We start from the raw sequence: 20,307 nt of genomic DNA, 5'->3' as shown, positions 1-20,307 counted from the left end.
TACCATCTTGTGTAATTTTTGTGTTTGATTTTGGCGCTTAATAGTCTCTCAGCAGACATAACAGACCCCCTTGTTTCCTTGTGTGATTTATTGGTATTATTTTCAAGGCAACTAGGTGGAATTGTTGGAGAAATCTAACATTACCTTTGTTAATAGTAATTAATCACGAAGGGTTAATTAATATTTAATTTCTAATAAGTAACTGAAGTAGTTTATAAAGTAATTAATAACTAATTAGTGGTTGATAGTAGACACCTAAATAATTCATTAATCAAATCATCGTAATTATTGGGTAAAAACTAATGATTAATGATTGGTATAATAGTGAAATGTGTATTATAATTAATGTTGAATTTATGGTAATAAAAATAAAACATAATAGTTGTAATATAAATTACTACAATATGTTTACTAATTAATACTTAAATAGTTAATAAATTATTTGAGTAGTTAAAAATTAATAAATAACTATTATATTATGTAAACATTAAGAACTTAGATATTCCCACGTGCCTCCCAGCCTTGTTTGAGTTATATTTGTATTATTTTTATTTTTTGAAAGTCAGATATATCAAAATATTTTATTTAATAAATAATTTATCTATACTTTACACCACACTTTTCATTGTGCACACTAACACACACGAGTACTTTATATTGCACTTTTCAATGCGCACACTAACACAAATAAGAGCTTTACATTCCATCTCACTTTCCATTCCACTTTCCCCCTACACTTACATTGTGCACTAACCCCCCTCAATGCCTTTTAGTTAGATCAAAGTGAAATGGCTTTCACTTTCAGTTACTCTCCGGGTGCACTAGCACGCCCTTTGTTTTAAACCAGCTGGTTGAACTTGAAACAAAGCAATCAGAAGCAGTCCCTTCTTGCCCAAGTGTGAAACAGGAGTCGTCATCTTCCAAATTTGTCAATAGAACAGGGTTTTCATTAGTAGAGATACGTAGGGAGAGAGACCTTCATTGTTATTGAGATGGAAAGAACACAGGGAGACACCCCATTGTTAAATAAACCAATTTTAACATTATCATATAATATCCAGGGGGAAAAGACTCTTGTTTGAATCCTTATCGTTTACGTGTGCCCCTTGTCTTTCTGTTTGTTTCTTGTTGCGGCTGGACGAGTGATCGTAGTGCGACAACTCTGCGGCTCTATAAGCACGCGTCCTCCTTTCAGCTTGGTATCTTCTGAGAGACGTGAAGGCGGGGACGGGCGACGACGGTATGGAGAACGGAGAACCGAAGGGAGCATGGAACTTCAGGCGCAGTGAGGACGCCGAGAATGCAGGGCGGCTTACCATTAGGGGCGTCTTGAATGCTATCATGTCAAACATCGATAACGGAGATTCGAGACCGGTGATTCCTCTCGGCCATGGAGACCCTTCGGCTTTTCCGTGTTTTCGAACGACTCCTATAGCAGAAGAGGCGATAGTGTCTGCTGTGATGTCAGCCAAGTACAACTTCTATTCTCCCACAGTTGGGATTCTTCCTGCTAGAAGGTAAATCGGACAATAAAGCTTCTGTTCAGTTTCTGTACTGTTTTTTTCTGCAGTGATATACTTGTAAGTCAGTTTAGTGCTTTTTGAATCGGATATTTCACATTTATGAATTTAGTTTCACATTGCGTTCCATTTTGTTCTGTTTTTATTTTAGCATTTGACTTGCTCCTTCTTTCTCAGGTGTTTACTATTGCTGCTTCTTGTCTCCATATTTCATGAATTGATTTGCTCTTAGAGACTTAACTAGTGAAACAAACGACTCACTTTTTCCCCAAAGTATTTATCCTCTGCTCATTTCAGTTGGGAGGTTTCAGTCTGAAGACTGAACTAATGATTTATTCATTCTTACCGCTGCTTCCATTTTTTTTTTCTTTTTTCACCTTCCATATCTCATGGATTCCTGTTTTCCCAATCAATGTCATTGTGCCTTCTTGATTTTTTATTGGAGTCTAAACTAATGTTGATGTTTCTTTGGTTTTACTGGGCCTGTTGATTAATTTTCTTCCCGCTTGATTTCGTCATTTGTATGCCTGTTTTGAGTGTTTATACTTCATCCAGATCAATGTATTCATCTTGTTCCTCTTTTCTGAGTAGGGCTGTTGCAGAGTACCTAAACCGTGACCTCCCATACAAGCTGTCTCCAGATGATGTCTTCCTCACTCTTGGTTGCACACAAGCCATTGAAATCATTCTATCCGTCCTTGCCCAACCTCATGCAAATATTTTACTTCCACGGCCTGGGTTTCCATTTTATGAAGCCCGTGCCGCGCATTGTGGGCTCGAAGTGCGGCATTTTGATCTTCTCCCAGATCAAAATTGGGAGGTTGATCTTGATGCAGTTCGAGCTTTGGCAGACAGAAACACGGTTGCTGTCGTCATTATCAACCCTGGAAATCCATGTGGAAATGTCTTCACCTATGAGCACTTGTCCAAGGTTTATTGCTTTTGCATAGTGCACTTCTTCAGCCTTATAACATTTCTTCTTCTCCTGTAATATCTAGGTTTCATTGTTGAATTTTAGGTTGCAGAAACTGCAAAGAAGCTTGGAGTTCTTGTTATTGCGGATGAAGCCTATGACCACCTCACATTTGGTGCCAATCCATTTGTGCCAATGGGTACATTTGGTTCAGTTGTTCCAGTGGTGACTGTTGGGTCTATATCAAAGAGATGGCTTGTACCAGGCTGGCGGATGGGTTGGCTAGTGACAATTGACCCTCATGGGGTTTTAAAAGAGACCAAGGTGCTTTGGATGCCTTTCCTCTCTTTTTCCTTGCAAGACTTGAATTATAAATGAAGATTTTCTGGCCTTTCTTTCTTGCCCGTTCCTATGCTTCTCTTTTTCCTTTCTTCCTCTTTTTGCTTCTGATGTTAAATAGTGATTGCTTATCCCTGTTGTGAAGAATGTGATGGTCCTTTCTTATGAGATTGTTGTAATGACGTATTCTGAAGTTCTGTCCAAGACAGGTTGATCCAAGTAGGATCAATTGTTTTTATAAAAGCTGCTGTTAGTTTGATCACTGCCTTGATCATGTCATGGTTGTGAAATCCCCACTTCTATTGTAAAACTTGACCTCCTGGCTGTCTATTGGTCTTTTGACAAACTTGTGAATTTTCAGTTGCTGATTTACATGGTTAGGGTTTCTTATACTTTGGCAATTACCCAGTATACTTGAACAATTATCACCCTTTTTTAACTTTAAAAGGCTGTAGTTAGTTTTAGCTTTCCACAAGGGGGTTTGTCTTGAAACCGATTGGTTGTGTTTCATATGAATAAGAGAATGGCCTCTAAATCACTTGAATAGAAGGCATATTTTCACATAAAGGCATCTTTTTCAGCAGAAATTCCAAATTGTTTTAAGGTGGCCCTTAGTTGGCTGATATAACTTGGTTTGGTCACCAAATTTCTGGCAGAATGAAGCAAATTTTCAATTGAAACCCATAGTGAGGAGAATCTAGTCATTGCAAACAAAAAATGAGGTGATTTTTTATATACCTGATGACATAACAAATGAACTCGTGGTTTGGTTCATTACTATGTTATATGACTGTAAATGATTATTTAACAGTGAAACATATGTGCTTTGGGGAGAAAATAGAGGACAAAAAGGAGAAATAGTCTGAAAAATGTTAGTGGTTAGAAATGTGAGATTTATTTACCATGAACTATTCAGAATTAGATAATAATTGGTTTTACTTTGCACAGCTAACTATTGTCCTTTCTGGCTGCTTTAAAGAAATTGGTCAAATTATCTTTTGAGAAAAAGAAAGACTTCGGCATGTTACATCGGAGTACATTTTGTTCTATGATACAATCCATATGAGCTTGCTTTCATCTGCTTATTGTTTGTATGCATTTGTGGAATACATTCTAATGTTTAGATTTTGACAGTGTCTTTGTTCCCTGGTAAACAAATGTATGTCGGATTAGACAAAGTGATTATGTCATGTGTCTTTGTTATTTTGATCAGAAATTTAAAGTTCATGCATATAATATCTGCATCATGGTCTTCGATGTTAAGTTTGTTAATCTGATTATTCCTCTTTGATTTTTACACTTACAGATTGTTGATTCTATTAAGAGTGTCCTCGATATAACATCTGATCCTGCAACCTTTATTCAGGTTCGTTTTGTAACTTCTACTTCACTCTGAGCTTCTTCTTATCCCCTATAAGATGGGTGTCACTATCCTTTTCTTCAGAATTCTGTCATAGAGGTATCTATTGTACAATCCAATTATGAAGAATCCAGCAGATATGTCGCCCGTGCATTAGTGCGACCCAACTGGGTAGTGATACAAATCTTTACCATTCTCAAACCCATCAAATTTATATTCACCTTTGTTACATACTGTTCTAGTCTCATGCTCCATTAGTATGTTGTCAATCCTGTAGTAAATATGTCTCCAAGTAGTGTCTGTTCATTTGTATTCTTAAATTTTGTTACTCATAGATCTCATGTACTAGGGTGCACTTCCCCAAATCCTCGAAAACACTACTCAGGATTTCTTCAGCAAGACAATTGAGTCACTGAAGATTGCAGCAGACATCTGTGACAGTAAAATAAAGGAGATCAACTGCATTAGCTGTCCATTCAAACCGGAGGGGTCGATGTTTGTTATGGTCAGAAAACGGAACAATAATTTTTTTTTTGCCTTGTTTACATGCTTCAGCAAAAGTTTCAACACTAACATTCTGATACAGGTTAAGCTGAGGGTGTCACTTTTGGAAAGCATTAAGGATGATATGGACTTCTGCCTCAAGCTTGCCAAAGAAGAGTCCGTCGTCATTCTGCCTGGTGAGCTGCACTCGGTGCAAAACTTCCAAGATCTTATTCTTGTTTTCGTTTTGCTTTTTGAGGTGGAGACTGAAGTTTGAGTTCACTGTTGCAGGTAGTTCAGTTGGACTGAGCGGTTGGCTCCGTGTTACTTTCGCTGTAGAACCATCCTTGCTAGAAGAAGGTCTTGGAAGACTCAAGTCTTTCTGTCAGAGGTATGAAAAGGGTAACTAAATAATCAATCTGTCTTCTCAATAAATGTAATTGATGGTTGGATCCCTCGTCCACCCACCTGAATTTTCTACAAATCAGGACAGTTAAAAACACTCAAGCAGGACCAGCACCTAAATCTGGGAGGACTTCTCCTTCAATCTCTCATTGATGGGGTCTCTCTTCCTAGTTTTTCATGTTGTGAACTTTCAGAACTGCAATAAAACGCAGTTTATAATTTTTTCTTTGTGAACAAAAAGATTGTATTATCATTAGTTTGTTATTGGAGCTTCAAATTAGAGATGGGAAACCGTTATTCTTAGGCACAAACGGGAAAAAGGTGGTGAGATGGGCAATAGGATCTATGAACTTGAAGAACAAACCATAAATGCGTCGAATACCTGGTGTTATTTTTTATCCTTAAATAAAAGGGTTTAATTAAATCAAGAGGAAGGGGCAAGACTCCAAAAAGAAAAAGAAAAAAGGACAATAATCGGCGCGAATTCAAGCCTCTTTCTCTCTCTCTCTCTATGTTAGATATGAGAAGCGATTGATTCAACTGTTTTCCTTGATGCTGTCCTAGCCATTGTTTTTCTTTTTTGGAAAACTGCCACAATAAAATGAAGGAGATCGACTGTCCACACAGACCGGAAGGTTCAATGTTTGTTATGGTAAGAGAATAAAATACTTGGACATCCTGTTCATGTGTTACTGCAACTTTGATGCAGGTTAAGCTAAATTTGCCAGTTTTGGAAGACATTATCGATGATATGGATTTTGCCTCAATCTAGCGAAAGAAGAGTAACTGATCATTATTCTGTCTGGTGAGCAACACGAGCTGCAGACTTTTTTGATTTTGAAGATTGAAGGTTGCCTTTCCTGCAGGGAGTTCTGTGGGATTCAGAGGCTGGCTTCGTGTTACTTTTGCCGTTGAGCCCTCTAGATTATCAGCACTACGCCCATTTTTTCTCCGAAGGTCTTCCGTCCAAAGGCAGGACTAAGTATCTCGAAGGAGGGTTATCATCTCGGTTCTTTAAAAAAACAGAAAACAAAACAAAACTGAATTATTACGTTTATACATGGGACCATGGCCGGCCAAGCTGGATTGGTTTTGGACCTTCCGGTACAGTCTTGTCTGTGAATCGTAAGCGACCCATACACATACAAATTGCAGTCCGTGGCGTCGTACCTGCGTTAATTTCTTAATTGCTCACCTGCTCCCTCTGCCGATGCGTTTGTCTCGTCCTTCGCCTTGTTTCACCTGGCCGATTAAAAACACAACGAGGCATCAATCGATGTATCAAACACGCTGCTTCGGTTTTTCTGGATTGTTTGTTGGATTAGAAATTCGATCCTCTATTTTATTCTTATATCTCCAAGTTTTGCTACTGGAACGGCACAAGAGAATGCGACAGCAGCATGTGGACATATTTGCCCACGTTTCCTCTTATTCTCTTTACGGCCGTCTCTCTTCCCTTCTTGCTTTTCTTTCACTTCTTAGTTCTGACGGCCTGCTACTGACTTCGACTCAAAAATGGAGACCGCAGGTCTGTTATTTCTTCCTCATTTTCCTTGATTATGTCCTTTTTTATTTTTTTATTTTCATCTGATAGAATGATCTCTATTTTGTGAATTTACCTTTCCCAAAACTAAAGAGAACGAACTGAAAGATGTTAAAGTCAGGGCAGTTTTGAACAGTTTTTGTGTGTTGGGTGCAGGAAATGGAAGTGATGTTCGCGTTCCCATTTACTCCTCGTCGGAAGTAAGTAGTCGCAACCATGCTCTTTATAAGCTCTGCTTCTTTCCCTTATCAATTGTTTGTGTTTTAGGTTTTGAATATTTGGAGCTTAACTCCATTAGAGAGGCGTGAAACTTTACAGCGACATATGATAAGGGGAAACCTTTAATTTTCAGAATTTTCTGGTTCATGTAAACAACTGAAAATTTATGTTTCTTCGAACGTAAGGAGCATCACTTGCGTGATGTCAGCTCAAGACGACTCATCTTGTGCTGGGAGCAAATATGGTCTATAAACAGAGAAACTACAACACCTTTGTAAGGTGTCATGGCTGGCCTTTAGTATAATTCCACCGATGCTCGCTTCTTAGACATGATAGTGGCTTTTGACTGGCGTCTTCATGAGACTTGATGATAAATGATTTTTTTAATTATATGGTTTCATTTCAGGTGCTTGAAAAGCTATGGGAAAAATGGAGCTCAGTGAAGAAGCGGTCATATCCAGCAATGTACTCCAGTATTTTGGGTGGCATTATTCTGGATCCAGCTCTGATGGTAATTCCCATTGATGATCATATGGTTCATAGAGGCCATGGTGTCTTTGATACTGCAGTGCTTCTTGATGGGTAGGTCCATTATTACCTTTAGAAATTGGATTTGACTCAGAATTGCAGTACCAAAACATTGTTTAGTATCATTTAAGGGACCTTGCACAGACTGCAGGCCCACCCCTTCCACCAACTAGTGAATTTCCTTTTGTTTACAGACACTTGTACGAGTTGGATACTCATCTTGATCGATTCTTGAGGTCAGCTTCGGCAGCCAAGATTTCTTCCCCTTTCCCTCGCTCAACCTTGTGTACCATTCTGATCCAGTTAGCAGCAGCTTCAAAATGCAAGAAAGGCTCACTGAGGTACTGGCTCAGTGCAGGTCCTGGGGATTTCTTACTCTCACCTGCTGGCTGCCCCACATCTGCTTTTTATGCTGTGGTTATTGATTATGACTTCTCACCTAGAAAGGAAGGGGTGAAAGTTATTACCTCCACTGTACCCATGAAAGCTCCTCTATTTGCCACCATGAAGAATGTTAACTATCTGCCAAACGTGTTGGCTAAAATGGAAGCAGAAGAAAATGATTGCTTTGCATCTATATGGGTTGATGACCAAGGATATATTGCAGAGGGCCCCAACGTGAATGTTGCCTTCATAACCAAGGACAACGAGCTTCTATTGCCTTCTTTCGACAAAATCCTCAGTGGCTGCACTGCGAAGAGGCTTCTGGCTCTGGCGCCCAAGTTGGTTGAGAAGGGGCAGTTGAAGAGCGTGGGGACTGGCAATGTCACAGTTGAACAAGCAAAAGATGCTGCTGAGATGATGTTTGTAGGAAGCACACTTCCTATACTGCCTATCATCTTGTGGGATGGACAGCCCATTGGAGATGGTAAGTTCCTTCAAAGAAGACCTCCATTTGTTAAATTTTAGCAATCTTTTAGGTCAAGTTACTTGATGAATCGTTCCTTCCGCCCACATTGGAGCCCTTTGAGGGAGGTCATCTTGGCAATATTTGGTTGAATGCTCTGCTTCTTGGTTTTGCATTATCTGCAAACCTCTGTTCATACTGGCTTTGGTTCAATTCATTATACAAGGAATATTAGATATTTCTACAGAATCATTTGGTTGAAACAAATCAGAACTAGGGTGATTTTTTTCTTGTTTTTAGACTGATAAACATCATATTGGATTGATTTTTAGTTTGGACTGGTAATGCCTTGTATCTCATCTTCCTTACACATTGGATTTTCTTACCACAAATCTAGTACTTGAATGGGAACAAAGTTGCTGAAGACTTAAAAGTCTTGAAAAATAATCTTTTTTACTTTCACTACTTTCTGTGGCAGGAAAAGTGGGGGAGCTGACACTTGCACTGTCGGATTTGCTCTGGGAGGATATGGTAGCAGGCTCTGAAACGCAAAGACTCTCAGTTCCTTACGTGTGATGTAACAAATTGCCGAGTCTTAATAAAGCCACCAGGAAAATGTTTGCTCTTTTTTGTGGTGTCTGCTATTCCTGCAAGAAGTGGACTCTATACAAACCTGCTCATCTTTATTTCGTCTCTTTGCCGTTTTGATCCGGAAGGAAACCTTTGTTTCATTCTCTTCTGGATGTAGTGAAAGGAACTTACTGCAGAAATATTTTCTCATCAAGAAGGTTCATCCGAGTAATGATTTTCAGTATGTGTTTCTGTCAATCAGAAATTATGAAAAAACAGAAGAGTATATGCCCCTTCCAGTCTAAGGAGAGGCCCCATGCTAGGCTTTTGAGATGGGGGAGGGGCAGAGACTCACCCTCCCTTCTCGGACCGGGTGGAGGTCTGACTGAATCCGATTCAATTTGCCAGTTTTGTGCAGGTCTAAGAACATTGTAAAATACTTGCATAAACATGGTCTTAGGGAGCCGTAGCATCGTTAAGCTCGAACCTGTATATACTGGAGCATACTTCGAACTTGAACTCAAGTTCAGATTCTGATAGGGTACTACTATAAGTTCTAATTTCTAAATGCAAAAACGGAAAAGAAATCTATTTTAACGTATTTAATCAAAATTGTCGTCACTGAAATGAGCTGTGATCGCCACCAGTGGCTTTATTATTCTACTGTTCAGACACCGTTGTCTCCACTGTAACTCTTCCTGCTCGTCATCGTTTGGGTTTACCGTTGCGACTTCAGGCCCCGCCTCCGTCCAAATTATTCAAAAGCGAAAATAAAGTCTAGACGCCAACGGCTATATTCTTCAGCCATTATTCTGTAACAAAAAGCTCTCAAGCTTCATTCTTAAAGATCAACAACAAAACACCCGCAGAATCACCAACCGAGCCTGCCTGCATCCACTCAAGCTATGGATTCCACGCCTCCTTCCCGCCGATCAGATTCCCGTTCACGAACCAAATCAGCTTCAAGAGTTGCCCATTTTTCAGAAGAGCTCTTGGAAAATATAGATGTCAATCGCATGCAGTCGCCCCAAAAGAGCCAATGCTCACCACTTCAGCTCTCGGCAAACAGCCCTAATCAGCATGTCCAGCTTCAGGACCTTCTTCTCCTCTCGCCCTCTCCCCTCCGGAGGTCCAATAACAGGGCCTTTGAGAGAGTTGAGCCTTTGGAAGACCTGGTGGAACTGGTGGGATCCCGTCGGAAATGTAGAACCAAATCGCTTTCTATGGGACTGATGGGGTGCGCTTCACCCAGGAATTCTAGAAGATTGAGGCGGAGAGCAGAGCAAGAAAGCAGGGATGAGAGGGATTTGGTTTTGGGAGAAGAGCATATGAAAGTGCGAAAAAGAAGACAGAGCCGTTCTCACTCTCGTCTCGAAAAGCTGGTTGCGCTGCCATCAATTCCTTCCCCCGATCCCTCGTCAAGTACGTGGTTTTCTTAGTGTGTAATTATATTTATCCTTTTCTTAGACATCGCTTCCTAGTGTTACACGTTTCGTATTCTTTTCCAAATCAACTGGTTTTTCTCTGCGTTCCAGTTTTTCTTACATGGATCGATTACTACAAGTACTCTAAACTCGCGACGTTTTTTTTGCCCATTTTTCCCTCTCTTCAGTTTTTCATTTTTGCAATAAATCTGGTTCTTGTGATGTCTTAATATTCCACACTAGATTTTCATGATTCGGATTTCGAATAACCCCAATCATGTCCTGTGAACCAGAAGTCAGTAGTGACGACAATGGTGAGCTCGATTGTCTCGGCAAGCTGGCCTGGGAGCTGATAATGTGGAAAGATGTTGCAAAATCCAGCCTATGGTTCGGATTTGGTTCTCTGTGTTTTATGTCTTCTTCATTTACCAGTGGCTATAGTTTCAGGTCCGTTCTTAGTGATTCGCAGATCTTCAGTTCATTATCTGAAACAATGAAATACCACGATTGCCATGTTATTCAAGTAGGATTTGAGATACTAAATTATACCTGCTCTTTCTACAGTATTATCTCCACAGTGGCACAAACGGGTCTTCTCTTTCTAGCAATATCGTTTTTCTACAATTCGATCTCACAAAGGTACGTCACCACAGGATCGAGTACCATGTAAATGCATTGGTTTCTATTCTTTCGTCTCCCGGTTCGGCATTTAATCTCTCTTTGCGAATTGAATTTGCAGGACCAAGGAGGAAACCCCAAAGGAATTTAAGTTGAAGGAAGACGATATAGTCCGTGCAGCTCGATTAATTCTTCCACCAGCAAATGCTGTAATAAATAAGACCAAAAAGCTTTTCTCAGGGAAACCTTCAATGACATTGAAAGTAACAGACAGCTTCTTAACTTCTTTCCCCTAAATCTCTTGGATTTTTTTTTTTTCCGCAGCAACTAAGCTAAAAGTGTTGTTACAGATGGCTCCTCTTCTTCTATTCGCATCAGAATATGGCTATTTGATCACGTTATGGAGGCTTTCATTGATTGGTAAAAGATGCCCATTTCTTCATTTTAAACGCGTATATAATGCAGCTTTTACTACTTGGGGTAGAGAGAGAGAGAGAATCTCTTACAAAAGTCATAAATTTTGCAGCTTTTTTCGTCAGCTTTACTGTACCCAAGTTGTACTCTTGCTACTCTCAGCAGATACAAAAACAAGGTATTTTTTCCGCTTTTGAACTCCTATAGATCATGTAGAACTCTTCATCAACCTGTCTTTCTTCATTCGTCTTTCTGTTGTTGTAACGTAACCAGTTGGAAGCCTGAGATCCTGGATGCTGGAGGCATGGACCGCTTCCTCCCATAAGAAGTTAGTCGCTGCATCAGCCGCGACAGTCTTTTGGAATTTATCAGCCGTTAAAACACGCATCTTTGCAGGTGAATTTTTCAGCCGTTTAACCATTCGCAAATAAGATGCTTCTGCTTCCAGCTAAACCATGCGGGCTCTAATCTGTAATTTTTTCTTCTTCGCAGCTTTTATGGCCGTGGTGATTATCCGGTACTATAGACAGCAAGCAGTATCAGAAATAGAGGAAGGGATGGAAGGGGAAGCCGAGCTGCAACAAACAAGTGAAGGGTTGCAGCAGGAGCAGCTAGCTATGGTTGTAGCAAATGAGACGCAATCGACTTCCTTGGAAAAACAAGAATCCGATACCTAAAGCCTTGTATCACATACCAAATAGTTGCATTTGCAAATATTATTTTTATATTTTTTAAAATTATATTTCTAATCAGGGCCCGATTGGGGTTCCCAAATATGTTCACCTTTGTCTTGTCATCAAATTATATGGAGAATCAGTTCAAACATGCGCTTGGGGTTCATTCTTAAACCTGATGAAGCTCATACAGGGATGATGTTTTGACCCCATTGGGTTTCTTAGTAGGCGCGAATGAGGCCAGGAATCATCTTACTACAGAGTTGCTAAAATGCATACAAGATATCTTTAGGACTATCCACAATCTCCTTTCAGAAGCATCGGCGGGGATGGGCTGGCCTCAAAGAGAACATCCACGTACTGGGGTTGTCAAAGAATGTCTTGCATCCTACTTTGTTAGGGACCTCATTCTGCCTTTGTACCAGCAAACAGGAAAACCTCCAGCTAGAGCTCGTTTCATCTGCCTAGCTTTTGCTTTTTTTGCTAGTTTCCAAACATGGTTGAGAGTAGCAGATCCTGCACAAATGTCGCTCTGACAGTTACCTGCTTCAACTTCTGTTCTCTCTCCTCATGACTGAGAGTTGCGTTGAAGCTGGGGAAGCCAAAGAACGTGTCAAAATAAGATAGACATACATGCGGTAGAATCCCTTATTTATTTCTAGATTGGTCTGTTGGGGAACATACAAAAATGTTACAGAAAATAACCAGGAGATGTAGATAGAAAGCTCCATAAATTGAAATCACTCCACACATCAGAATCTCTAAATGCAAATAACCAAGGTTCTTTTCACGTTTACTCGTGTACCTCCTTTTTGAAGCAAACAAATAACTGAAAGAACAAAACTCAAGTTTTACAAAGTTAATGATAACAAATACCAACTGACAAAGCCGTCCCTCCCACACTAGATTTCATGGTAAATAAATGTTCATGCAACAATTTTTTTAGGAAAAAAGGGTCATTCAAGAGGAAGTTAAGTTCAATGTGCGACCACCTTATTTAAGTCCTTTTATTCTATACCATATGTTTGCTCAATTTGTTCTGCTTAACACTAGATCTTTGACAGATGACAATGACAAAGTTTTATAGGGAAAACATGTTACATGCCATAAAAAGCCTTAATTGTAGATGCCATGTTTAAATATCTGTAGGGAAATAAGTTTGATAGTGACCTTGCTGAGCACCAATTGGAACTCTAACAGCCACCACACGACAAAGTTTTATCTTTTGATAGTGTGAAGTTGGGTCCAAGGCCCATCCCAAAATGACTAACCAATTTAGGAAACCTATTTCCCAACTAATAAACTCAAGATCTTTGTACTCACTAATTCATGTGGGATTATTCCTTAACACTCCCCCTCACATGTAGGCCCTCTTTTGTGGCTCTACAGGTGGATAATTTAGGTGTAGGCCCTCTTTTGTGGCTCTACAAGTGGATAATTTTAGGTGTAGGCCCTTTTTTGTGGCTCTACAAGTGGATAATTTTATGTGTAGGCCCACACATGAGTACCCGCTCTGATACCATGTGAAGTTGGGTCCAAAGCCCATCCCAAAGTGATTAGCCAATTTAAGAAACTTCTTTCACAACTAATAAACTCAAGATCTCTGTACTTACTAATCCATGTGGGGTTATTCCTTAATAGATAGTGACCTTGCCGAACACCAATTGGAGCTCTAACAGCCATTACACAATAAAGTCTTATCCTAATTGTTCATCATAGGTCAAGAAAAACAAGCCTTTAATTTTTTACACACAACAGCTCAAAAACCTCATTGTACAAGATTGTCTCATCTTTACCTCAATAAAAGTCAGCAGCGTCCATTTATAAATGTCTTCAAAAACCTAACTTTATTTCCAAGCAGCCCCAAATCCAATACCCTATGGATCATGCAAACTGCAAGAGAATCTTCACCATTGTCACAACATATTTACATCTTAGAACTATCTCATTCTCACATTTAAATTTTTTTTAACAACACATCACAGCGTATTTTACATCTTAGAACTATCTCATTACTCTCCCTGCTGTTTGTATTAACAGCGCTTCTAAATCACACTTCCTCACTGTCAGAGTGGTTCCATCCACTCTTGTTAGAGTTTGTGGTCTGAGTTAGGTACTTGGCTTTCCGCACCTTAAATGGCTAGTCTTTTCGGGTTGTATTGGCTAGGTATCTAACTCAGAACTTTGTAGTTAAGCGAGTTTGGGCGAGAGTAATTCTAGGATGGGTGACCTCCTGGGAAGTACTCTTGCCTAGGACTTTGACATGGTATCAGAGCTAGGCACGCCACAGCCCGCGTTCGTATCCCGTGAGAAGCGGCTCCAGAATGGGTGGGGTGGGTGTCAGAGTGGTTCCATCCACTCTTGTTAGAGTTTGTGGTCTGAGTTAGGTACTTGGCTTTCCGCACCTTAAATGGCTAGTCTTTTCGGGTTGTATTGGCTAGGTATCTGACTCAGAACTTTGTAGTTAAGCGAGCTTGGGCGAGAGTAATTCTAGGATGGGTGACCTCCTGGGAAGTACTCTTGCCTAGGACTTTGACACTCACCAGAACAAAAGCTCTAAATTCCATATGGTAAGAACACAGAAATAGCAACTAGACAGGCAAGATCTCCAATACTACACACATATGAGAAGGTCTATGCTATGACAAGTCCAAAAGGGCTGAACACTAAAAACAAAATTCTCATTTCAGTAAAATTAGATTCTAGAAAATCACCTTCAACATTAATACAAATGGATTGAGTGCTTAAATACTTGGAGTCAGCAAGAAAGTATGTTAACTTACAAATAGGACCTCCAAGGATGGGCAATGTATAAAAATAGATCTTTGCAACATTTCCTATCAATAATGTCACAGATGCATGTCGGCCTAAGATTACACCAAACAAATAAACAAGATTCATTAACGAAACAAGCACCCCTTTGAAAGACAAGAAAGTGACAGTCATACCTTGATTTCCACTTCTGTGAGGCTGTCACATTCTTTGTATAAGTTTCTTCAGCATTAGATATGGCAGCTTTAGAAATTTCTTCAGCTTCAGATCCAGGAAAGTTGAATACAAGAGAGGAAAAGAATGAATCTGAAACCCCGTTTGATGCAATATTGTTGGTTGACCTATATCCACTACCTCCCAAAAGAACCTGTAGATGTGCTTCACGGAGATCCCTACCAAGTAGAGAAAGAGCCTGACTGTTGGGAATCGCAACTCTACGTAACCTCCTACACCTCTGCAAGTGATCCTCTTGTTAAGGGAAAAAGATATTGTTTTTCCCAAATATCAAGTGGAAAATGTCTACTGTTTGGATAGCTCAAAAAGACAACTTCCTATTTTTCTTCTCTAAATTGTAAATTGTAAATAACCTCTGACAACCAGTGAATGTTAAGAAAGGATATCTTGAATAAGTGTCCATGTTGCAGGGTTATATGATTAAGCATGTCCCTTGAAACCTTCACAGAACAAATGGGACAAACCTGCACAGGTACAAACAACCAAAAAATAAGATACATGTGGTTTAATACTCCAGCCACTACATGGATAAATCAATCTTATTTCTGTCACAGGTGTAAAAATTAAATATTGATCTCATTAAAATTTTCATCCAGACTATTCCGTGTCAGCAGCCATGCAAAGCAAAGATAAATGGTCTACTGATATGCAACACAACAAACCCAAAGAACTAATTTGGGTTTGATGAAGTATAGGTGTATGAATAAAGCCCAAATAACCCCATCCTGCAGTACATCTAGGGCACTTGGACTAAGTGTCATGGAGAGGAACAAACAGCTGTTCAGATCTTCCAGAAAGCCCATAGAATATAAACTAAGCTGCTCAAAGTACATAATCAACTAATAATTCCATGAAGTAAACAATTTTTTTTTTTTTTGTAACAACAAAAGATTTTCATAAAAACTATTAGGAGTGGAAACAGTGCAACAGCAGAAAGGTATGGTAAACTAACACTTCCATTCCAAAGATTTATGAAATTTTTTAGTAATAAACAAAACTGAACAAATGGACAAAAATGCAACAGTAAATCCAGTATGGTCCAACCTGAAGCTTAACCGTATATGCCTAACAGCTTAACCTCATAACTTATCCAGTTTCATATATAAGACTCTCACTTAAAAAGCATTGAAAACTGATTTCAAAGATGAAACTAACAAAATTTTTGCTACTGAAATCATAAAATTATATGGGTACTGAGATCCAGATACTCTAAAGTAGGCAACTGACATAAGATTCTTTTTCATTTTTTTGGACAAACGAAATGGCAGAATAAGGCCACAAGGATGTTATCCCCATAACTTATGTGTTTTTTTTTGAAAAAAACGATCTCTGCAATGGGGGTGACAAATATTATAGGAGAATGAAAAAGAAAGATTTATGAAGCTGAACCCACAAAGATTGGAACAAGACTACGATGAAATGTACCACAGACAGGTCATCTACAGAAACCCAATGGAGTTGCAGTCTAGAAAACAACAAGATACCAATCTATGAAAAGATAAAATCTAAACCATCATATTTCTACTAATAATTTTTAAAGAAAACAAAAATAGTAAATACAAGGCCTTCATGACGAGTCGGGTCCGCAGGCTTCTCGTATCAGAATATGTAGATCCATTGTTGTCATGCAAATTTATTAAAACCAAGAAAGAAGGGAAATAAAACTCCATTTACAAGACCAAATGATTCGGATTTTTCACTCACAGCGACTTTCGATTCGAAAGGGTGTTCATCTTCAAGATGCGAACATAGAGATGCGACGTCATAATCTTCGTAACAATATGGGCAGGGAAAATCTGGGCGAACCTCTTCTTCCACCTCAAAGTCATCAACGCTCAGCCGATCTGAAAAAAGAAACCCACGAAATATACATCAAAGAATAAACATTCCAGGTCGAACGAGATCAAACAAAATCCAAAGACTCCCATAAAATCGACCCATTCGATCAAATAAAACAATCAGCGAACCTAGTTGGGAGTTTTGATGGTGTTGGAGCGAGTACTGCCGCTTAGCAGCAGCAAGACGGGAAGTCCATAAATCGGAATCCATATCGAACGATTGAAACAACGGTGGGATCTCAATTTCGCCGGGAAACTAAAAACAAGTCGATCGATCTTCGTTCTCTTCCTTGTTCTTAGACCTTTTTTTCCGGAATTATTTGTCTACTACCTCTCTGATCCGATAAAGGTCTGAAAATGGGGATTGGATAAGAGAGAGAGAAAGAGAAGGTGCAGTAACACAACTCGGGACTTTTATACGAGGGTGGCCTCGAGAAACGATTTCAGCCTCTCAGGCTGACCGGAATCCCGACAGGAAATGTGGTCGTGTCTAAAAGCCCAAAACTGACGTGGTAAATTTCTCCGGACGCGAGAAATCTCGTAATCGCGACAAAAGAAAAAACAGTTCGAAGCTCACCCGTAGAATCTTCATAGCCTGTGGGCCCGATACGCGAAATTTGAAGAGGGAGGCGTGGACATCATCGCCCCCGTTGAAGACGAAGAGAGGGCAGCAGGACTTACATAAGCGCTGGGGAGTGGGGCTAATGTGATGTATCGCACCTGCGGGTCTGGTCACATTTTGGGGTTGGGGGGCGGTGGTTAGTGATAAAGGGGGAAGGGAAAGTAGAATAAAGGTAAAATAGAAATTGAATTACATTGGAAAATATTTTTTTGTGTTAGTGTCTAAAATGGGAAATATTAAGGAAATAATAAGAGAATGAGTTACTTTCTTTATAATATATTTAACACAAATAATATATCTAAACTGATAAAAAAACCTAAAAAAAGAGTTATTTTAATAATTTGTAATTTAATATAATATTAAAATATATTAACATAATAAATAATTAAGTAGGGTATTTTATTGATAAATAAAGATAGATTGTAATTTATTTTAAATTAATATAATAATTATAATTATTAAATATAGAATACAAAAACAAAAATATTTACTTTTATAATGCTTAGATACTTGATCAAATTCTTAGTTTAACAATATCTTAATTATCACTCGTATTAATAATAATAAATATAATAAATAAATAATAATATGGTATTTTAGTATACTGTAAATTAATAATATAATTATTAAATAAAATAAATTTATTAGTTTAATTAATTATAACAAATAACAAATAAAAAATAAAAAGACTTTAGATAGAGGAAAGACAGTTCAAAGGGCGAGAGGGGGAATAAAGAGAAGAGCTAATCGGGGTACAAGTCGGATCCTTAATCGGGGTGCGAGTGGGATACGTGGACTCGTGGACCACGGATTTAGAAACTCCTCATGCCCCGGGAACGGAAAGAAGAGACCGACATTTCCGAAACCAAAATGGATCTTCAGTTTCACTCTTCCCCCGTACACGATCCCCCGAATAAAAAGAAAAAGACCGAGAAAGTAGTCCATACAACACACCTACCTGCGGGGGTTTCATTTCATTCTAGGGTTAGGGTTTTTGCAGCGGCCATGGCGACACAACCGCAACAACAAACCGGAACAGCGAAACCCGGGATGCGGAAGCCGGTCTTCACTAAGATCGATCAATTAAAGCCAGGGACAACTGGCCACACTCTCGCCGTCAAGGTTGTTAGTTCCAAAACAGTGTTGCAGAAAGGCCGAGCCGCCTCGGCGCACCTCCGCCACACGCGTATCGCTGAGTGCCTCGTCGGAGATGAGACCGGTACAATTGTTTTCACGGCGAGGAACGAGCAAGGTATGCCTTTTTTTATGTGCATGAATTTTGACCAAGTCGTCTCCTTCAGTTTAAGATCTTACCATTTTTTTATGCAGTTAGTTATCTTAAATCTCGTCAAGCTCTTAGTGTGGGTTTGGTAACCCTTGTTTTTTTTTTTTAGTTAGTGTAATCTGGTTGATCTCGTCTAGATTAGTTTGTTGGACAGTGTTCTTAGGCTTTAACATTTAACCTTCCTTTTTGTTACGTCTTGCATTGTATTCATATTCAATTAAAACGAAAGTACGAACACTCTGGTTCGACTTCAATCTCACGGTGTTGTCGAGTTTAAGCCCTATTTACCTGCTTGTTAGACCCTAAATTAAGATGGACTAGAGATGAAATTGTTTTGGTTTTCTTTTAAAAAAAAAAAGTTTTTTCTTTTGTCTCTTCGAAATCGTGAATGGCCACGTAAACGGTCTTTGATTTGGTTTCCCAACATACACTCTCTAGCATGAATTACTTGCAATATTTTCATTTCCATACTACTTCTTTCACACTTAGCTGGCTTATCAAGAAGTCGAAATAGTAAGCACTGGTGTAACATTTGGCGTATGAAAGTGAAGTGTTGGGGATTCGCATAGCGGGAGCTCCTGGTAGTATTCACCCAAAGCTTTCTAACGTAGAACAGGAATCTGCTCCTGTGACATCATTCTACGTAGGAGCTATTTTGCTACACCAATGCTATTACTGCTGATTTTTACCACTCTTGATAATCATCATTAGTATTATTATTATATGCTTAAAGTATTTCATTTCTGCTTCAGCATTTTTGTCTTAGTTCTTCCTGTTGTAATCCATTCAAGAAAAGAATGATTGGAATTGATAAGGTTACTTGACTCAATAGTTGATTTGAAATTGATATTTAAAAAAAAAAATCTGTTTGTGTATTTTATGAAATTTGAATAATGTCACTGCCTGTAGAGAAGTAGTGTAGTAGGACCACAGGGTGTCCTCTAGTTGGGTTGCAAGATTAAGAGTATCAACATTGTGATTTCTCATTTAGCTATGATTTAGTCTTTATCATGCTTAAGCTCTGTACACCTCCATGACTAAAAATTTTCTAGAGTTGGTTTTTCCTTTATGCTACATATTGTAGTAAAGGTGATTTTATGTCTGGCAGTGGATCTGATGAAGCCAGATACAACCGTGATACTGCGAAATGCAAAGATTGATATGTTTAAAGGGTCAATGAGGCTAGCAGTTGACAAATGGGGTCGAGTTGAGGTTACAGAACCTGCTAATTTTACCGTAAACGAAGGGAACAATTTGTCTCTTGTTGAGTATGAATTGGTAAATGTTGTGGAAGAGTGACGCATGGAGATTCAATCTTCAAGAAAGCAAATTGAAGGCCTGTTTGGTTAGTTTTTCCTTGCCCTTGATTCTAAGGAAGACTATCTACTGAAAAACAGTTTGGGGCTGGTATACATATCTCTTATTATGTTTTTGTTCCGTCTTTTTTGTTCCCTATATCATCTTGCCATGAATTGAAGTTATTAGTAGCATTTGGCAAGGATAGTTGTTGACTGTAAAAAGATCAGCACTTACATTCAGGGGTATGCACGTACAGAAACTTGCTGCACTTGGAAAACTTGAATGATTTGGTGTTTATAATAAGATATTTATGAATGTCTTGAAAGTTTGCGTTGAGAGAGTATCTGTCTTTGGTGATTTTTTCTGGTGTTTGTAAAGTTTTTTGAGTCAGCAAAAGAAA

The 20,307-nt window shown here is 39.0% G+C and overlaps 5 protein-coding genes across 7 annotated transcripts; 4 read left to right on the top strand and 1 right to left on the bottom strand.

The window, feature by feature from the left end:
* The first annotated feature begins 1,159 nt into the window (after window positions 1–1,159).
* On the top strand, window positions 1,160–5,312 carry LOC137963886 (tyrosine aminotransferase-like). The gene is made up of 7 exons (XM_068811113.1): window positions 1,160–1,517; window positions 2,112–2,451; window positions 2,539–2,757; window positions 4,079–4,138; window positions 4,482–4,637; window positions 4,719–4,812; window positions 4,907–5,312. Exons 1-7 carry the CDS (start codon window positions 1,243–1,245, stop codon window positions 5,023–5,025), a joined length of 1,263 nt encoding a protein of 420 aa, XP_068667214.1. The 5' UTR covers window positions 1,160–1,242; the 3' UTR covers window positions 5,026–5,312.
* A 1,084-nt stretch (window positions 5,313–6,396) lies between these two features.
* On the top strand, window positions 6,397–8,784 carry LOC137963042 (D-amino-acid transaminase, chloroplastic-like). The gene is made up of 5 exons (XM_068810222.1): window positions 6,397–6,548; window positions 6,720–6,763; window positions 7,189–7,364; window positions 7,505–8,178; window positions 8,636–8,784. The coding sequence occupies exons 1-5, from the start codon at window positions 6,536–6,538 to the stop codon at window positions 8,731–8,733; spliced, it is 1,005 nt and encodes a 334-aa protein (XP_068666323.1). The 5' UTR covers window positions 6,397–6,535; the 3' UTR covers window positions 8,734–8,784.
* Window positions 8,785–9,554: 770 nt separating this feature from the next.
* LOC137963885 (reticulon-like protein B18) lies at window positions 9,555–11,965 on the top strand. 2 transcript variants are annotated; one of them, XM_068811112.1, is made up of 8 exons: window positions 9,555–10,149; window positions 10,448–10,598; window positions 10,716–10,790; window positions 10,891–11,032; window positions 11,120–11,189; window positions 11,296–11,361; window positions 11,457–11,579; window positions 11,676–11,965. In XM_068811112.1, the coding sequence occupies exons 1-8, from the start codon at window positions 9,633–9,635 to the stop codon at window positions 11,858–11,860; spliced, it is 1,329 nt and encodes a 442-aa protein (XP_068667213.1). In that variant the 5' UTR covers window positions 9,555–9,632; the 3' UTR covers window positions 11,861–11,965. The 2 variants fall into 2 exon arrangements, with proteins under 2 accessions (XP_068667213.1, XP_068667212.1); XM_068811111.1 differs by having other exon boundaries at window positions 10,445–10,598.
* On the bottom strand, window positions 11,950–17,174 carry LOC137963888 (protein DEHYDRATION-INDUCED 19 homolog 4-like). Of its 2 annotated transcripts, XM_068811115.1 has the most exons (6): window positions 16,831–17,174; window positions 16,568–16,707; window positions 15,250–15,327; window positions 14,806–15,089; window positions 14,641–14,724; window positions 11,950–12,449 (listed from the first exon to the last, which is right to left on the bottom strand). In XM_068811115.1, the coding sequence occupies exons 1-6, from the start codon at window positions 16,910–16,912 to the stop codon at window positions 12,341–12,343; spliced, it is 777 nt and encodes a 258-aa protein (XP_068667216.1). In that variant the 5' UTR covers window positions 16,913–17,174; the 3' UTR covers window positions 11,950–12,340. The 2 variants fall into 2 exon arrangements, with proteins under 2 accessions (XP_068667216.1, XP_068667217.1); XM_068811116.1 differs by lacking the exon at window positions 14,641–14,724 and having other exon boundaries at window positions 16,831–17,170.
* A 1,050-nt stretch (window positions 17,175–18,224) lies between these two features.
* Window positions 18,225–20,020, top strand: LOC137962509 (uncharacterized protein At4g28440-like). Its single transcript, XM_068809410.1, has 2 exons — window positions 18,225–18,575; window positions 19,717–20,020. The coding sequence occupies exons 1-2, from the start codon at window positions 18,329–18,331 to the stop codon at window positions 19,905–19,907; spliced, it is 438 nt and encodes a 145-aa protein (XP_068665511.1). The 5' UTR covers window positions 18,225–18,328; the 3' UTR covers window positions 19,908–20,020.
* Window positions 20,021–20,307: the final 287 nt, after the last annotated feature.

Source organism: Aristolochia californica, unplaced genomic scaffold (assembly GCF_029961685.1).
Source record: "Aristolochia californica isolate CCGP_79_NKW_82.1479 unplaced genomic scaffold, dmAriCali1.0.hap1 SCAF_4, whole genome shotgun sequence".
In the NCBI taxonomy this organism is placed as follows: Eukaryota; Viridiplantae; Streptophyta; class Magnoliopsida; order Piperales; family Aristolochiaceae; genus Aristolochia; species Aristolochia californica.
This window is presented reverse-complemented; position numbering and strand designations above follow the sequence as displayed.

What these genes read in the sequence shown, in the direction of transcription:
- LOC137963886 (XM_068811113.1), top strand. Translation starts at nt 1,243, where the DNA reads ATGGAGAACGGAGAACCGAAGGGAGCATGGAACTTCAGGCGCAGTGAG. An exon ending in CCTATGAGCACTTGTCCAAG is followed by an intron (nt 2,452 to 2,538) that starts GTTTATTGCTTT and finishes GTTGAATTTTAG; the next exon opens with GTTGCAGAAACTGCAAAGAA. An exon ending in GGGTTTTAAAAGAGACCAAG is followed by an intron (nt 2,758 to 4,078) that starts GTGCTTTGGATG and finishes TTACACTTACAG; the next exon opens with ATTGTTGATTCTATTAAGAG.
- LOC137963042 (XM_068810222.1), top strand. An exon ending in CCATTTACTCCTCGTCGGAA is followed by an intron (nt 6,764 to 7,188) that starts GTAAGTAGTCGC and finishes GTTTCATTTCAG; the next exon opens with GTGCTTGAAAAGCTATGGGA. An exon ending in TGGACAGCCCATTGGAGATG is followed by an intron (nt 8,179 to 8,635) that starts GTAAGTTCCTTC and finishes TTTCTGTGGCAG; the next exon opens with GAAAAGTGGGGGAGCTGACA.
- LOC137963885 (XM_068811111.1), top strand. Translation starts at nt 9,633, where the DNA reads ATGGATTCCACGCCTCCTTCCCGCCGATCAGATTCCCGTTCACGAACC. An exon ending in TACAATTCGATCTCACAAAG is followed by an intron (nt 10,791 to 10,890) that starts GTACGTCACCAC and finishes TTGAATTTGCAG; the next exon opens with GACCAAGGAGGAAACCCCAA. An exon ending in ATGGAGGCTTTCATTGATTG is followed by an intron (nt 11,190 to 11,295) that starts GTAAAAGATGCC and finishes TAAATTTTGCAG; the next exon opens with CTTTTTTCGTCAGCTTTACT.
- LOC137963888 (XM_068811115.1), bottom strand. Translation starts at nt 16,912, where the DNA reads ATGGATTCCGATTTATGGACTTCCCGTCTTGCTGCTGCTAAGCGGCAG. An exon ending in CCATCAAAACTCCCAACTAG is followed by an intron (nt 16,708 to 16,830) that starts GTTCGCTGATTG and finishes TTCTTTTTTCAG; the next exon opens with ATCGGCTGAGCGTTGATGAC. An exon ending in TCACAGAAGTGGAAATCAAG is followed by an intron (nt 14,725 to 14,805) that starts GTATGACTGTCA and finishes GTGTAATCTTAG; the next exon opens with GCCGACATGCATCTGTGACA.
- LOC137962509 (XM_068809410.1), top strand. Translation starts at nt 18,329, where the DNA reads ATGGCGACACAACCGCAACAACAAACCGGAACAGCGAAACCCGGGATG. An exon ending in CACGGCGAGGAACGAGCAAG is followed by an intron (nt 18,576 to 19,716) that starts GTATGCCTTTTT and finishes TATGTCTGGCAG; the next exon opens with TGGATCTGATGAAGCCAGAT.